We start from the raw sequence: 18,479 nt of genomic DNA, 5'->3' as shown, positions 1-18,479 counted from the left end.
CGTCGACAATCGACATCAGAAATTTGACGGCACGTAACGCGTCACGTAATCGATTACGAGTTGGAGTATTCGTTCAAGCTGTCATGTTCGGCACTTTCTTAGTACGTGATTCGGTCGTCGTTCTAGCTAGACGGCACGTAATGGGTTACTTCATCTTAAAGTCTTAAATATTTATCCGAACTGACCAATACTTTACATGTTGAGTTCGCAATTTCAATTTTTAGACTCGATACAAGTTTGGTTAACACACTTGTCTATTAAACACTTTGATCAAGGAAGAATAAAATAGCAGACAGACTGCAGTACGAGATGGAGTCTTTGGTTCAAGCTAGACGGCACGTAACGCATCTCGTAATCGATTACATACTGTCTAGCTAGGGTGTGGTTACATATTTTAAAGAAATTAATATAATAATATACTTTCGAACCTATTTCCAAACTATTATAACTAACTCCCCTAGCAATGACATACTCTCGGTGAAACTGTAAAATGATAAAATTCTTCGCCCGTGTACTCGGAGGTACTCGAATGGAATTTGTAGGTAAAGATACTCTCGGAAATACCTATTACTATGTCTTCAGAGGTGCGTCCCAGCCCAAGCGATATTATGAAAATGATAATAATGACCCTAACAATATCGATATACCACCAGCCTGGCAGGCGTGGTTAACCGGAACAAGAAGTGAACCTCCTTCCAGTGACGAGGCCCAAATTCCCGTATTTAAATCGGAACCCTCACCAGTTGATGGGATGGACAAGTTATTTTCTCCTAACAAAGGTTTAGATCATGCATCAGCTCCTAGTGCTGGACCTAACATTAAATTCAAGGACAAATCAGAGCCTGAATCAAAGGGAGACACTTTTCAGCCGGGTTCATGGTCGCCAAAGTGATCATCTTGAGTGCAATTTAGATATTTGAAGGCATTTAAGTTCGCGGATAAAAGCTCTAGTTGCAAGTTGTTAACATGCATATGATATTGATGATTGGTGAGATGATAAAGTGTCCTTTGTATTTTGTAATTGTATCCCTGTTATTGTTTTATGAGATTCCTAGGTTTACTAAAATAGTCCGTCAGTGTTTTAATGCTTCCTGTGAAACGTTTCCAATATTGTTTTATAAAAATCAGATAGGTGTGAAAGATCTTAATGGAGTTATTAGTTGCCTATTCATATTAACTTATTTGTTATTGTCTCGCAGGAAAATGGCAGAGGGTGGTGTCTGGTCACTGGTGACATGCTACTCATCCGTGAATGTGGGAGAAGGGTCTACACAACGCGAATGTAGCCTGGCGCTACGTGTGAAATTCAAGGTAAGCAGCGCGAGCGCATGTTTCGTTTATTAATTCACGCGCGTACGTGTACAGTATACACGGTGGAAAATATTGACCATTTCGCAGATTTTAATCTTGCAACGATTATCGCGCGTTTATCGCATGCGAGACGATTATCGTTTGTGGTGCACGATTATCGCGGTACTTGACGATAAACGCGTGATTATCGCAGGATCGTCTTGTTATCGCACGATAATTGTGATGTCGTACTGTTATCGCACGATAATTGTTATGTCGCACTGATATCGCACGATAATTGTGATTTCGTACTGTGATTGCACGATAATCGAGAACATATCAAAAATAGCTTTTACTAAGTTACTACAGTTGACTTGATAATGTACATGGTATGAATTCTGATCTATTTGAATTAGAAAGATGGTGCATTTGGGTATTCATACTTTGTGATAACAGGAATATAATGATCGCTGTAATGTAGATACAATAATTGGCACACGTACCGCACCTAGCTACGCTAGCTACCGGCCTAATTAACGTTTACTGATACCAGGTCATAAATACCTATTAAAATTATTTTTCTTCTATGGTGATATTTCATATGATGCATGTACCGTAAGCCTCATATATATATTACGATTAACAGTGACACTCTAATTGGTAACGATCATCATAATCAATAATGTTATCATGGTTTACCCACGCAAAGAACAGGACTGATGCACGTATTCCGATTTATTTCATACTATCATCGAAAACATAAATATTTCATAACTTCAGTTATTATGGTAGTATTTTATCCGGGAAAACGGTCCCATTGAATGTCATGACCATATATAGTTCACTACTGCAACATTATCAAGCATCGCAAAGTCCACACAACGAATTAAAATATGATCCTATGGCAGATTAAAATGAAAGAATGTCTCGCGCGCACAAATATTATAGTAGGAACACACATTTCACGTTGCCAAAGATTAATATGATCTGCGCATTCCGTTTATTAATTGTGGCAAATTTCAATTTAGAACTAGAATTTGGTGGTGGTTGTTTTAGAGAGCGGTCACATATGACTTCAGCAGCCAAGGTTTACAAATGAAAATGCGTTATTGATTTAATGTACGAATAATATTGTTATAAAATATAAATTGTACAAGATATAGATGGGCTCATGACTAAGCCTCATACAAGATATAGATGGGCTCATGACTAAGCCTCATACAAGATATAGATGGGCTCATGACTAAGCCTCATACAAGATATAGATGGGCTCATGACTAAGCCTCATACAAGATATAGATGGGCTCATGACTAAGCCTCATACAAGATACAGATGGGCTCATGACTAAGCCTCATACAAGATATAGATGGGCTCATGACTAAGCCTCATACAAGATATAGATGGGCTCATAACTAAGCCTCATACAAGATATAGATGGGCTCATGACTAAGCCTCATACAAGATATAGATGGGCTCATGACTAAGCCTCATACAAGATATAGATGGGCTCATGACTAAGCCTCATACAAGATATAGATGGGCTCATGATTAAGCCTCATACAAGATATAGATGGGCTCATGACTAAGCCTCATACAAGATATAGATGGGCTCATGACTAAGCCTCATACAAGATATAGATGGGCTCATGACTAAGCCTCATACAAGATATAGATGGGCTCATGACTAAGCCTCATACAAGATATAGATGGGCTCATGACTAAGCCTCATACAAGATATAGATGGGCTCATGACTAAGCCTCATACAAGATATAGATGGGCTCATAACTAAGCCTCATACAAGATACAGATGGGCTCATGACTAAGCCTCATACAAGATATAGATGGGCTCATGACTAAGCCTCATACAAGATATAGATGGGCTCATGACTAAGCCTCATACAAGATATAGATGGGCTCATGACTAAGCCTCATACAAGATATAGATGGGCTCATGACTAAGCCTCATACAAGATATAGATGGGCTCATGACTAAGCCTCATACAAGATATAGATGGGCTCATGACTAAGCCTCATACAAGATATAGATGGGCTCATAACTAAGCCTCATACAAGATTAGGTATCATCTTGCTTTGATTTAACCTTGAGGAGATACTTTCGTGTAGTAAGTTCACAAATTTTCACCACTCTTTCCTCGTCGTTTCGGTAGTGATTTGTCATATGTTGGTGCCTGTTGAAGAGAGCGTGTGTACTCTCCCCACCCTGCTCGTTCCAAGATCCACTGAACATACCCCACAACTGTATCTGTTCAACAAAGTGGTCCTCCAAAATGTGGACCTAACAAAACCAAGTTATTAATATGATGAATGTTCCAATTATTATGAATTGAAATTAAGTCATAGATTAGATACGGAAAATAACAATTGACAAAACTGTGATGTTAAGCATACCTTGACAGAGGTTGTCTTGGCTAATTGCCGGTATTCTACCAAAAATCTGTCCCTTGCATTCTTTAAGGATTCGATTTGACTGACATTATCGACCTTAGCATTTTTCCCTCCAGAGAGAAGCACATCTTTGAATGCCAACCTCATTCTGTCGAGGGCCAACAAGCGAGGTTGGAATTTCTGCTTGTCTAGCGGATTTATCAGACTGAATAATAGTGAATGTTTGAGATTGGCAAAATTAAACCTAGTGATCGGTATAATTATACTTCGTGATGTGAGTTTGTGAATGATGCTATTTAATTACCTGCTATTATAGAAGTTATCCTGCCAGAATGGTCCATGGTTAGCTTTAACGAAATATCCTGAGCGTACACCAGTAAGTGATACCCCATGATAGGCTTCAGGAATCACTTTAATGCTCCTCATGAACTGATCATACTTCGAGCAATGTGGTCCACTGTTTGATCGTTTAGTAATCACTTCTCCTTTCTCAATTTGGTGAATCATGGAACCAAAGTCTGTTGTACTGCTGTAAGTGTTGGGCATGGTCCCATCAGCAACATTACAGGCATAAACAAAGTCCAGATCTTCACAGAGCGTGGTATAAGCTTTCCATATGTACGTTCCAACCTTTATAGTCTGCAGAATACATAATTTTTTCAAATATGTTACAGTTTGAAATATTACTTTAGAATTCTTCAGATAATAATGAATTTTTTAAACAAAACAATCCAATTGTTGTGTTCTGCGAGGGTCTGAAGGTCCCTGTTGGTGGCGAAGGCTCTCTCAAATCTCGGTCAGTCTTCCCATCAAAGAGGATAAATTGTTCGTCTCTTCTTGTAGATGTGCAGCTGAGAGGAAGAACGAATTCAAGAGAAGTCTTCGACTCGGTATGTTGGGCAGATCCGGAGGCAGAAGCTCTGGCTCGTTGGACGACTTTTCCTAGGGATTCCATATAAGGTAGCGTCTGGTTTACTTCTGTTGAAGCATCAGCAAGGACTTCTGATATCAGGTTCTGAGTCGCCGACAGGGGTTGTTTTGCAGCCTTCCTTTATGAGAGCGAGGTAGCAGTGGCAGGGACATTTAAGAGTTTTGTTCTTCTAGCTGCCGGGTTACAGTTAATCCCGCAAACAGCCTCATACAAGATTAGTGTGGGCTCACAATGGAGCCTCATACAATTTCAGTGTGGGCTCATGAAACAAACATGGCCTCATACAAGATTAGTGTGGGCTCACGATGGAGCCTCATACAATTTTATTGTGGGCTCAAGAAACAAACATGGCCTCATACAAGATTATTGTGGGCAACATGACAAACAAATCATCGTCTCAGTGACTTGAACAGCTCACCGGCTGTGACTTTCTTTACCAGTGAGCGCTGCCTTCTCTCCCGTTCTAGACGCACTCTTGCATCAATTATGCTCTCTGGTCCATAATCAGAGATGCTGAAAAATAGTACAGTCATTGCATTACTAATAAGTTACGTATTGTATAGCATACAATATTAAGCATGACACGATGACAATCAAATAGAAGTTTTTGAAACTTAGATTAAACTAAACACAACTGAGTCCTTTGTTAAATACTATTCAATTTAATTTAATACCTCGAAGCATTAGACATCACTCGAGACCGGGGGAGGACAGCATTTGTATCTATGAAACATGCATGCAGCCTGCTTGTAGTTGCATGTTGTAGATAGCAAAATATAAATGACGTCACAGCAGGAACAACGTTACAAAATGCTAAATTGAAATAATGGCGGCATTGGGAGTCTAGAGCTGCATTATAGCGTGCATTATAGGCGCGGCGTTACCAGGCACTGAAATTCAATAGCGCTCGATTCTAAGTTAGATTTGAAGATATCAAAACTCCAACGTAAATGCGCGGCACTACATTATAAAACAATAAAATCACGTTATAAAAACTTTGAAATATTGGTATCAATTAGAAAACGTGTAAATTGTTTTAACAAATTTTATCGTCCAATTATCGTGTTATCGTTGTCTGATTGCGCGGTAATTGTCATATTTGCGATTATCATTTGATATAAACGATTATCGTCGATTATCGCGCGCGCGACGAATATCGTCAGTATAACAGTAAACGCGCGTTTACCAATTTATCGTCGATTATTATTTTATGCACGAATAGAATCTACAAATTTTCCACCGTGTATAACACTGTGCATGGCGTGGAAGTTTATTTCGATCTACGGTTATTTCGATCTAGGTATACATTTAGAATTTTCGTTGACACACGCTGCAACCCCTTTTGATCGCGCGTGCACGAGAAGTATACAACGTGTAGCAAAATTTTCGCTGTGATTCTCTCCGAAAACCGAACTCTGCTCTCGCTTCATCTTGTTTCCAATATATCTCAGCATATTTTAAAGTATTGCTCAAAATTAGCAGGTGTGTAACTGCTTGGTTTCTGTATCCAAATATCGGAATTGAACAATGCTACTTTTCATTTTCTCTCTCGTATCACAGTCACATAGTTAAAATAAAGTTGGTTTGTGTTCAGCAATCTTAACAAGCTTAGCACAATTCATATATTGTGAGTTGTAACATGCTGTCCGTGGTTAATTGGGATTTTGTTTGTTTATATTATGCATGTTAAGCCCTATTTGGGGGAGAGAAAATTGCCGCGGTAAATCGCGTTGCGCAGTATATTAAAGTCACTATTGTGACGGTACATTAGAACTAGACAAAAGCAAAGTGTGAAGGGCCTGAACGGAACCCGTCGGTTTCAGTTCCTTGTTTAACACTGCCGTACAGCAAGGACATTCGCCGGGTTCTCCAAGGATGGGCACATAGCTCACTTCACACAATGCTATGTCGGGGTTTAATCTATTGATACTTTTGGGGAGAACATTCCATAGTTTTCCAGATCTCACTGCGAATGAGTTGTCGTAGGTAGAGTGTGCATAAAGTCTGGCATTCTCACTGAACTGTATATCTAGATCATTTGAAGATATACCCTGGAGAACTTTCCACAGAATATGTATGTTAGCAGTTAGTATAGCGTTCTCGGCGTCTTTGCAGGGATTTGAGTTTCAGTTCCCTGAGTTCAGAGTTGTGAGTCTATTCCAAGATTCGTTGCATCACAGGTTTTGTCACGTCTTTGAACTCTCCAAGAACAAAGAACCCAAGCAGTGGCGTAACGTTGCCTGTTGGCGCCCCTCCCCTCTTAAATGTTAGTAGAAACGTAAAATTGGAAAAATAAGGTGATTTTAGATTATACGTTGTAGGTTTACAACCTACCAGGACGCGCGCCGAGTTGGACTCGTCGACGGTCCTTTAATATTTGGAACAAATATTTTACGAGTATCACCCGTTAAATTATACGCCGGTAAAATCTCTAAAAAAGTGTGTTTCTAGAGCAAAACGCGCAGTTTTGCTTGTACCTCAGGTAATTTTTTCATAATTGTCCCACATTTAAACGTGATTTGGCGTTTTGATCATATGGGAAGTTAATAAGACAGGTCTTTAATTTTCCGGGACTGTTTTGTTTCCTTTATTAAACACATGTGTGAAATACTGTTCCGTATAGACTGCTGACTGAAGGAACTTGACCATTTCTGAAGGAGATGTCCCAAATGATCATCAGAGCTTCTGAAAGCGGTTGCTTTCAGGCTTTAAATATCATTGCTGGGTTATTCCCATCAGATGTTGTTGAGTCAGCATCAATTTCATCAAATTAGTCTCAAAAGACTTCTGCCATTTGCTTTGCATCATGTCCTAGTGTTCTGTTCCTGTGCCCTGTGGGCCATTTTAAGGTGAAGATTTGTTCGCATTTTTGTAGAATTTTGCACCACTTGACACTTACTACCTATTATGTTTTGGTACTTGGTAATTGGTAATTTCATGTACAAACTTGATACGTCGATTTAATGTGTACATGACTATCACAAATCCTGATTTGTGATTGCATAATTTATTTAAGATTTACGCGCGCAACATGACAGAAATGTTGTGCGCGCGCATACGTTATTTGTGAATTCTATACAGGTACAGATTTGCGTGATGCTAGTTTTTTAGCACATCATGCAGATATGTCCCACTCTATTTTGGTAATACAGTGAACATCAGTTTTAGCGTTCGTCGCTGTTCGCTGAATTTGTGCGATAAGTCGGCTGCAGGGCCTATCACTTTTACATTGGTTTGGTGTTATTTTGGATGTCTGTGGATGTGTGTGTCAATGGAGCTTGACATGATTATCACTCAGAGACCATATGGTTGAAGTTTATTTGGATGTTACACGGAAAAACGTCCGTGGTAAGTTAGAGACATATTTATTTCACACTACTTATGAAGTTGATGTATGTTGCAACTACATAGCGAGTGTTCCACAGGTCGATTAAACTGTGGTGTCTGCTGTAATATACACTGAACATCTCCTTTTTGATATCAAGAACCAAAATTGCAATTAATTAATTTGTTCAATTATTTATTGGTTTATTTATCTACACGTGGTACCGATACCACTCAATCAACTTCCTCTTGATTTCTGATCTTTGATATGATGTAAGGTTTAATTTATTTCAGAATTTTTTGTCGCAATAGTTGACTTTTTCTGCACTGCTTGTATAACGAGATTTTTTTTCTTCAGAAAATAGGGCACTGTCTGGGCAAATATAGACAAAATTGGACACAAAATTATATTTTTATTCGTTTTCTTGAAATTTTCGGCATCAAATTTCCACCTTCAATTTACACAAACGTTTCTAAAATTTGTATCGATTCTCGTACAAAACTTCTATAACCCACCTCATAAAATTAGCAATTATTTGGATAGAGATGTTTAAAACATATGCCTCTCCCAGAATCCACATCTATTAGACCATAATACAACTTCAGTCACACTGTCCAGTTTTGATCAAGAGTTAACTTGATGTGATAATTGAGCTATTCCGCCGTCAGTTTGTTTTTCATGTTATCAATTTCAGATCATAGTTGTTGAGCAGTTGTAGCCGGCTGATAGTCTGTATGGAAGATAATTTGCAGCTCGTTCCTTTGCGAACGACATCAGATTGTTCACTGCTTGTACATTTCACATAAATGAGGTTTGTAAATTTCTCCATGAAAGTTCTTGTCTATTTTCCTAAAAAAAGTTTGTTTAAAAACGCACATGATAATGATTCTTTTCCTGATTTTACACTTCTCTTTAATTTGTACATCATTCTGACTTGACTCAGCTCCGTTTGAATTTTGTGGTTTTTCATTATTATATCGATTTTCAGAAAGCACGGGTGATTCCAGAGTTGGTGAATTCTGAACCCTCGAGATGTCCGCTTTCTTCACTCTTAGGAAAAAGTGGTAAGTCCTACATGTGTTTATTTATGTCCATTAAACTATTGGGGATGCGACGACTTATTTTGACTACAAAAATTAACGCTAATAAGTTAAATGTCGCGAAATGGTTTGGAGCGTCTGGGGATGGCTTAAAAGAAAGGAGATTGAATCATACTCAAATCTAGTCGTTGCATCTCCTATTTATGTGCATGAATTATGTTTCTTCGTCGCGATTTAGTGAATAGAAGACCTGTTTTAATTAACTTAATTAATTAACTTAACACCTACGAACATTTAATTTTGGGAATTTTACCCAAATCTCAAACGTATCAATTTTAGTCTTTAGAGCTCATTTCAAATACAAAAAAGAGTGATTTCATAGTTGTAGTCTTGTTACAAAAACCACTAGAATGTACAACACTTTAACATTGATTAAATGTTATTGATGATCTATTCAGTGTAGATATGTATCACCATTGTATCTTAAGAGTCTTTAGCTGGCAAACTAATTATAATAAATTCAACACATTTCTAATGGCTTGTTAAGAGGCACCAACATTTGATAATTGGAATTTGCGTATGTGCAGATGGAAATTGGTATCCTTTGACATAAGCGATACAGTCAGACAAGTTCAGGGCCCCCGGTTTAAACCCCAGTTTTGAATCTTGTTCGTAATTATAATAGACTACATCCGTGCATATTATCTTTAGACGTGCAAGCTCTATACTTGAACAAATAAAACGCTCTCATCTTAGAAAATGTGATGGTTAGTAACTTGAAAGTAATAACAATAAACCTTAATTCACGATAAAACAACCAAAAGCGATTTTTCTGAACATGATTAAACCCAAACAGTTAAAAATAAAGATGGTTTTCTCACAACATGAATATTGAATATAACAGAGGTCCATGGCCCGATCCGGATCAATTTTTTTACCTGATAATGATGTTGCCTCAAACACTTTAACATTACTTTGCATGTAGATTCAACAGTAATCCAAATATCTAGTTTAATCAATAAAATCTATCAAAATACAACGCTCAAATCTCGATAAATATTTTTGTGGCTGTATAAAAGCTTGAAAAGGTGACAATCACTGTACGAGTTGAAATGGTAACTGGCTGCTACCATTTTCAAGCTTTTACACTGTACACCTTTTATCTTTTCCAGCTCGTTTTTTGTCATTTTTATGCCGAGTAATTAAGATAGAATTTAAATTAACCTCTTATGAAAATATAACCGAGATTTATCAGTTTTCCACAACTATGGAGTTTGAACCAATCTTCAAAGCTATTTTACCTTTTTACAGTAATTGTAAATTTTTCCCAACAAACTGTTAAGGAATCTATTATTAGTCACGCCTCAACTTGTTGACATCTTTCGTCGCGTTTCGTTCCATAAATTTCTATCTATAATCGCAATTATTTATATTATGTACTAAGCATTTTGGTAAATTGGTCCAACCTTACCTCGGTTACATGTTTGTCAAGGTAACATTTTTCCGCTTACAGAAACATACTGGGAAACAACCGTACATTCACAAACATTTATAAGTTACTTAATAAAAAAAGCTTAATCTACATCTGACTGCAGAAGTTAGTTAAAGCTGGAAGTAGTTTCATCCTCGGGACTAGAATTTTAGCAAGACTCAGCCATAAAAATAGCAAATGCATAAGATAAGATAGTATTTGTGGAAGTAGTGTGTAGTAGTAAAAAGAATCTGCTTGTCAAAATTCTACATTAACTATGTTTTAAGTGCTTTGATTTGCCTTATTAAATTAATCTGCACTCTTTCTTTTTACGACTACATCCTTCAATTTCAACCGTTTTAACAAATTTATAACGATTATCAGAGCACACCAAGGAGAATTATGTTTAACTTAAACTGGCCACCTAAATATGTAGTCTAGTTCGACCAGAATTTCCCTTCATCAGTGCCCTAGTATAATAAATGCAATACCAAACTTAAAAAACTATAACCTAATCATCAGCTTGTAGCTTATCAAGAGCTCTTCAATCTAGGGTCCTTAATAAGATTTGGCATCTCAATAATAGGTTTTACTCCTCCACTAAAGCTTGGAGGAGGCCGCATTGACAGTGTCCGTTTGTACAGGGGCGATTTTGTGCATGGGCTTTTTGGGCTGCGACCATCGCTTGTCTCGCTGCTAGACGAAATCCTGCGCTTGCGACCATCGTCGGACAGTGGCGAAGGGGAGCAAATGAGGCTGTCCTCAGATAAGCGGCGCGCTGTCTGTCTCTTGTCGATGATAGTCTGGTCTAGATTGTACAGCTCTCTGTGGAAATGTTTCACGTGGGACGGAGTGTGAAGGTGCTGTGGGTCTCGAATGTGCTGGAGTGCTCCTGCCAGAGGGAAGAACATCCTGTGCACGGAGTCAACATCAAAGTCTTTGTCTTCGTTTAGAATCTGAAAACATGGAAGATTTAGCTGTTCATTACTGAATTGCGCAATGCTTATTATTATTTATTGTAATAACTTTTTACGTAAATATAGACCTTTCTCAATTCATTCATAAAGGCATGATGCAAATTTACCAACGAGATTTAAAGTTAATTACGAAACCAACCTGACATAGACAGATGGTGGTTTTGGTGCCGCTTTCATCGTCAACAAATGAAATGGGTTTAATAATCGGATGTGGTCTAACACTAAATCCTGCCTGTTCACGAACTGCTTGACAAGCTAACTTCATGGTCTCCTCAATGGAGAGATCTGGGACTCTCTTAGTCGGCATAGTCCAATACATTGGCGATGTGTGAGCGTTGGAGTTCCACCAGTCCAGACACTGCCTGCACTTCTCCGCTATCTCCGCCGAGATCAACGCAAAGGAGTCCGTGATTTGATCGCTCCAGACAGAGTTGGTTGGTATGGCTAAAAACAGGGGTTTCATCTTCTCAGGCTCGTCGCACACTTCCAGTAACTTGAGCACCTCGTTGCGCTCCATTTTGTTGATGAGGCAAGTCAATGTGGTGACGACTGTGTCGTATTTGTCCGTCCCGTCCGTTTCCACCATCAGAGTGAGCAGCCTCAGGAACCGCCTGTCAAACATTCTGTTACCAAACACTCATTAATTTAGTGTGCCCAGTAATTTAGGGAGGTAATTAGATTTGTTGATAAGAACTGAAAGTTCTCAAGTTTCACACGAGCTCTGGGTTTTATACCTGAGAGGTGCAGAGAAGGGGTGGTGGTTGAGCAGGTACTCAGGCCGCCGCTTCTCCCCTCGTTTGTAAACCAGAGCTTGGACAATGGTCGGGCCCTTGTCTGGAAACGAGGTGGCCAGTTCTGAAAGTGACTGTCGTTAGACAGGACAGATAACTGTTACCATAATTAAACTCAAGATATTCTCGCTTTACTTACTTGTGGATCTTGTGTTCTCACCTACCCCGGCCCTAATCCCAGTGGTAATCTCGACTTTTATGCAACATGACTTAATAGTGGGTTTTACATTCCAGGAGACTGCAGTTAGCATTGAGCAAGGTACCCAAACTCTACTGCCATTTCCACAAAGTCACGTACGTCAGATAATTCATGATTCACAAATGGAGGTGCTGTAATATAATACACTTCACGTATTATCCTAGTACAGCGCACAGGATAATTTACTTCTCCCGACTCTCCCTCACTTCAGTCCACTATTTTCAACATCTGCTCCCTGTCTTAGTGTACGGCTTTATGTTTCCTGATCATGCCATATATGGAATAATAGAGGGAGGCGTCCGCCATTGTCTCTGAAGGTAATGAGAGGCTGAGTAACGCTGAGTATTATTTATAACGAGTAGGTTACAGAAAAGGTCTTGCCCAACCGGCCTTTAGTTTCTTGACAGGGTGTTTCAAATGTTACTCGAATGAGTCCTGATAACATAGCAACCACACGATAACAAGCCTGTCACATACTTGGTAAATGGAAATTATCAAATTTCCTTGGATTTCGCATAAGGCCGTGTAAACTGGTCTGCTAGCCGTTGTGATTTGTTGAACACGTGACAGCACCCCTAGTATTCGATTGGTTTAGAGTTGTCACTTGACAGCGACCTGCATGTTGAGTTGTATTAAATGTCATGTGTTTCTTATCTTTTCTTGTACATCCTATCTTTAAATATGCTATATTTGAATTATATGCACTTTCATTTGTATGAGACCGAACTTGGTTACTGGTCAGGTGCACTTAAAGTAAACGACGAAATTTGTGGATACTCCTTAGTACTTTTTCATAGCATCTGTCATCATTGTAGGAAAATCGAATGGATAATGACATATTAACAGTATGTTTACAGAATACACTTCGATTTGTAATTTAACATGGATCAATTATGAAACACAAAGTACCATATGATGTTAACCCGTCACAAAAGTTGGTGTACCTTTGATGGACAAGTCTTGGACAAATAAATGCTGAACTAAGAAAAATTAAACGCAGTGTAACATCAAACTAACGGCCAACTGTGACGAAATTTTAAACTTCTAATAAAAACTAAAAAGGTACTTCTTATTTTTATGTGGCTAATTCAACTTGCCTCCATTAAATATTGTAGCTATGGACATTCTCATTAATTGTGATAACTGTACCAAAGAAGTTTCTGTAGAAAGTAGTAGATAAAGTGGTTATTATCTATAGGGTTTTATCTTATTCGAAGGTTGCAGATCTGGTGTAGAAGGCCATGTGAACTTTGCTAACTTGCCAAAAGATTTTTCTAGACATTTGGTGGAAAATTATGTTTTGCTTTCAATCAATATTACGGGTCGTAAATTGAATCATTCAACTCTTTCTAGTACCAAAAAGTGTCAATTGTTTCTGTAAATTTGGAAAAATATGTCAATTTTGCTAGTACCTAAAGATGTTTGAAGCCAAACAACTACAGTATTTTAAAATAGAAGGGAACACCTTCATATATTCTAGATTATACACGCGAATTTAATGACTGTTTGTGGTCTAGCACCATGATACCATTCATAAAATACTTCTTCTAACACCACCCTTCAAATATTCTGTCATTGGCAAATGAGTTAAATGCAGTATACACTATACATGCCAAGGACAAGAAGACTTGCTTCAGTTTCTACACAAAAGTCAAAAGATCTGAGGTGTCAACAATTCCTAATGGGATGAGGGGCTCTCAAAACTCTCTGAAGAAACCTTGAAATCTAGACTTAGTCTGCTAAACAACGAGTAAAGAATTGAGCCGTGTACTTGCGGGCACATATTTTAATATTCACCCAATGTACATTGTGACATGTATGGCGGTTCTTCAAAAGAGCAGACGTTCTTTCAGCATGGCTTTGTAATTGTTGCAGTCCAGCTACAAATAACCGTAGAAGAAGGCTGAGTTGCTGTAGTTAGAGACACTGACCGAGTTCTACTCTTTTTCTTCAAGCGAAGTTGAGCAAAAGTAAGGCTCCCAAGACGTTCCCAGTGACTTTAGAGAAATAGTAGTCTAGTAATTGGTTGCGTTGTCTACTGTACATACTGATGGGTGCTCGGCGCTCGCCAAGTCTTTCTTTTCCGATAGTTGATGCAACACCTTGCTCGAAATACCAGATATGCTATGAGGATACAAAGAAGCCAATGACATGACTGTCACTTCAATCTTCCTTCCTTGCTACACCTAATGCGGCCTCACCAGTACCATTGAACTTAAACTGTGAAACTTCATACTTGCTTAGTTAGATAAAGTAGCTCACCTAATAATTGTACATTATAGTAATTTCACAGGAATGGTTTATGGTGTGTAGGTATGTTATGTATTATGTTGTCATAGTTCGAAGCGCAATAAGGGATTATATCCGAAACTGGAAAGTTACGAAATTTTAACACTTGCTAAACGGTTTTGTCTTGACATTATTATTTTATGCAGCTACCATAAATGTTGATATCTAAATTTTCACAAGTAATTTTTTATGAACCTTATCTTGGGCTCCCATGCCATTAGGTATAGCATATAGTATGTATATATATATATAAAGTCTGCAACCTCTTGTACCTAGTGTAATACATTAGATACACCTAAATTCGTAAGGTATTGTCACTCGCAAAATCAAATATCTTGGCATGATACACTGTACACACGCAAATTTAATGTATCTGCAGTCTACACAGTCAAGCTATACCAGCAATGGTTAAAACCTGCAATTGTCCTTGTTTTAACAAGTTATGGACTAATTGAGTCGGTGGCGTGGCAGAATATTCTTAAATCTTGCGAATTAATTTATAATGAACTGTGAGCTTGGCAATTGCTAGGTTCCATTTCAGTCACGTGCCTGGAACGAGCCCTGCGGCTTTTAACAAACATGATTTTATTGTTAACTCGTCTCCATGGCCGCAGCCCGCATAACAAACTGGTTATGGTAGTGTTCACGAACTTATACAGCAGAGCAGTACATTGTTTCTGAGCCCTAACCACGTGCTCTAGACCACGTGACCTCATTACTGCGGTTCGAGGGGTTAATTTGTCAGCAGAAGCCCGCACCACACTGATTTAATTTGCTCAGATCAGCTGGTTTGGGCTGTGTTGAGTTACACAGCCGAGTGTACACCGTGTAAATGTTATTAATGGCCCCAGTTTCCTGGTATCCAGTGTACCGATACCAAAATACACAGATTGGTTTACATGTATTCTGGCTCATGTTGCCAGTCCGCTAGTTTTACAGCCTCTTAATATTGATTACATTCACTGTGAGAAGTCTCCTGAATTTAACGAGAAGTCTCCAGAATGGAGAGAAGTCTAAAACATTGTCCAATAAAAATATCATGTTACTATTTCAGGGATGTTGCAGAGAAAGTAGAGCCAGATAACTTGGATTGAAGCCAACAGGAAAGCTGTCTAAAAGAGCGAACAGACCTCCTGTTACAGACGATGTTACGAACGTTTTGTGTTGCTGTGCGTGTTTGCGTAAATTCGCAACGTAAACATTGGGTACAAAGAAGTGTTGTGTTAGGGAATGCTATTGAATTAGTCTAATAACGGGAGATTGTTGGGGCATTCAAATTTCAACTGTTCTATTTTCAAGCCTGAAGAATTTTTTGAAACAGCAATATACCCAGTAGTCGAGATCTACAAGAAAGGTTATTTTGATATATTTTACTGAGGATTACATCTTTGGTGCCAAAGCTATCTTTTAAAATACTTTGTAATCCTGATAAAATTGCATGAATCCGTTTTTCTGGCACGATTAATCATTAGTTTGCAACAGTAAACGTTAAGTAGACTTACTGTTGAGTACCGGTATACATTCTGGTTGAAAGATTGAGAACACATCAACCGTTAAGGTTGTGATAGTGGTAATAATTTAACAGGTCTGACGCCTGTAAATCCGCTGTATCTAGAGATCTAGTACAATAATTTATATCACAGTCTCGATTATAAACACGGTCTAGTATGCTCTGTTAAATTATATGGCTAATTTGCTAGAAAGGTTGTGTTTGTCAATTTATACCACACGTTATTTAGCTTCGTTACATAAATCCTAGATGAATATTCACCGTCTAGAAATGGATTAACTGTGTTTCGATCACATTATTATTGCGTTGGCGGCCCCACATTGACGGGACCTGCAGCATGGATGTTATCCGAACCACCAGGATTAACATATTTACAACCTGTCCCGTCAACATTTTGTCGAATCTGGGTTCAAACCGGCTTCATGCAGTCGAGAAATAAGAATAGTCTTGACCACGGCTTAGTTAGAGTTGACCTGTAACGGGTAATCTTTACAGAATTAATGAACCATGCCCCCTTTTCCAATATGTAAATTAGTATTTAGTTTTGGTAATATGATTTTGTTTCAGTAATCGATTGTTTAAAGGTTTAACTGTGCCGTTTTATTAGTCCTCGCGAGTTACAATGCAGCAGCCAGCTCATACCTGACATCTCCGTTAATAAGTGCGATTATTCCATACATGGTGTGTCACGTGAGGGTCACGTGCGCGCCGTATATGGAATAATCGCCTCACTTGGAGGAGAGCGCAGCGCTGTGCTGTTTGGCTTAGTTTCGTTGTACGGGCAGGAAAGCTACAGCAGTATCGGCAGCAGCATACAATCCAAACAGTACGATTACGACTCTTGCGACCCGCTTTCCCAGATTGACTTCCCATTGCTACAGAACCCTGTACCAGCCGCTGGAGACTAAGGGGCTTAACTCCGTAAAAAAATCGCCCACAGTATTTTACTAGAAATTTATTAGAACATAACTGTCTCATTAAATTTGTCACTGAACGCACAATACACGGATCTAGTTGCACAAGACATGAAGACTGTATTCACTCTCTGATACCTATTGTATTATTAGCCTACACCTACTCTAGCTCAGCCTGAACCTGTACCTGACCTGACCTGACCTTAACCTGACTCAACTACTCCCCGCACACCTGTCTCTACTACATATCCTCTTATACGACACAGAAGAACGACTAGAGATGATAAAGTAAAACATGTTCTTTTGTTGGACAAAAAACAAGCGAGCAGATTACAATGAAATCATAATCGGACTCACTAACCAGAATCGGAAAGCTCCAATATATCGTCTTCGCGATTCTCCATCCCTTCAAGGAAATACATTCAGGAATGTATATACAAATTAATACAAAATCGATAATAAGTTGGTGAAAGGGTGTGAAGGTGTGAGCGCTAGCTAGCTGTGTAGTGTACATTTTTATCCGGTGCACCGCTTCATAAAATAGTTGAGATCTCAAATAAAACAAACTGATATGCTGGATCATATGAGCACGGTAATAGCACATTAATATCACGTGACCCAACTCTAGCCAACCTTACGCTGACTCACGCGTTACGCAATAGCTTGCGGAGGAAGTGGTAACAATATTTGAAATTGCTGCTAGATCACTTGTTCGGATGCGCGGCGCGTATAATATTTTGTATTTACTGCTGTTAAATTGCTGATCTGTGTTTACTTACTGTCACCAAGATGTAACCCAACTCCACAAAATGCGCGCGACAATCAACTCCAATCAAATGCGCGGGGGGGGTCTACTGCCTCGTAACACAGTGCTGAAACGTATATTTACATATATAAGTAACATGAAAGCCGCGCAATTATGGAGTTGGGGAATTGAGCCGCGGATTTGTTGGAGTTAATCACGACCTGGTGAGGGTTAGCCCCTCAGATCGACATTATGCCTGCTGGTCTCACCAGTAGGCATTATATATTTAATTTTCAGCACCTGTCGGCTGATTTATACTCAGTAACTTTGCGTTAGTGTTTCATATTCTTTTTTGTTTGAAAATGAAAAGGCTTTTTTCACAGTTAAACTGAATAATTTAAAAATATCAGTTGGAGATAATGTCACTGGTATCATGTCGGAAGTTTGCTGCTTATCATCATTGACTATCACTGCACGGTGCTGTGTTACATCTGATTCTTTTACACGCTGGACGACAAGACTTGTAAACATGACATCGTTCTCTGGATTTGCCACACTATAGTAAAGAGTACGGTAGCCATATGATGGA

The 18,479-nt window shown here is 38.7% G+C and overlaps 2 protein-coding genes and 1 long non-coding RNA gene across 4 annotated transcripts in view; 2 read left to right on the top strand and 1 right to left on the bottom strand.

The window, feature by feature from the left end:
- Nucleotides 1-18,479, top strand: part of LOC134812098 (inner centromere protein A-like) — a 115,488-nt gene that overhangs the window by 74,346 nt on the left and 22,663 nt on the right. The gene's annotated exons all lie outside the window — the stretch shown is intronic.
- On the top strand, nucleotides 7,768-16,821 carry LOC134812823 (uncharacterized). The gene is made up of 4 exons (XR_010159962.1): nucleotides 7,768-7,977; nucleotides 8,649-8,765; nucleotides 8,943-9,018; nucleotides 15,776-16,821. It is a non-coding gene; the product is annotated as an uncharacterized LOC134812823 (long non-coding RNA).
- LOC134812822 (uncharacterized) lies at nucleotides 9,745-17,773 on the bottom strand. Of its 2 annotated transcripts, XM_063820398.1 has the most exons (4): nucleotides 17,507-17,769; nucleotides 12,177-12,297; nucleotides 11,582-12,053; nucleotides 9,745-11,421 (listed from the first exon to the last, which is right to left on the bottom strand). In XM_063820398.1, exons 1-4 carry the CDS (start codon nucleotides 17,565-17,567, stop codon nucleotides 10,999-11,001), a joined length of 1,077 nt encoding a protein of 358 aa, XP_063676468.1. In that variant the 5' UTR covers nucleotides 17,568-17,769; the 3' UTR covers nucleotides 9,745-10,998. The 2 variants fall into 2 exon arrangements, with proteins under 2 accessions (XP_063676468.1, XP_063676469.1); XM_063820399.1 differs by lacking the exon at nucleotides 12,177-12,297 and having other exon boundaries at nucleotides 17,507-17,773.

Source organism: Bolinopsis microptera, chromosome 3, assembly GCF_026151205.1.
Source record: "Bolinopsis microptera isolate Bmic1 chromosome 3, MBARI_Bmic_1.0, whole genome shotgun sequence".
Taxonomy (NCBI): Eukaryota; Metazoa; Ctenophora; class Tentaculata; order Lobata; family Bolinopsidae; genus Bolinopsis; species Bolinopsis microptera.
This window is presented reverse-complemented; position numbering and strand designations above follow the sequence as displayed.

Coding starts and splice junctions, on each gene's coding strand:
- LOC134812822 (XM_063820398.1), bottom strand. CDS start 17,567: ATGTATTTCCTTGAAGGGATGGAGAATCGCGAAGACGATATATTGGAG. Junction 12,298..17,506: donor ATTGGAGCTTTCCGATTCTG/GTTAGTGAGTCC, acceptor AGTCACTTTCAG/AACTGGCCACCTCGTTTCCA. Junction 11,422..11,581: donor CCACCATCTGTCTATGTCAG/GTTGGTTTCGTA, acceptor CCATGTTTTCAG/ATTCTAAACGAAGACAAAGA.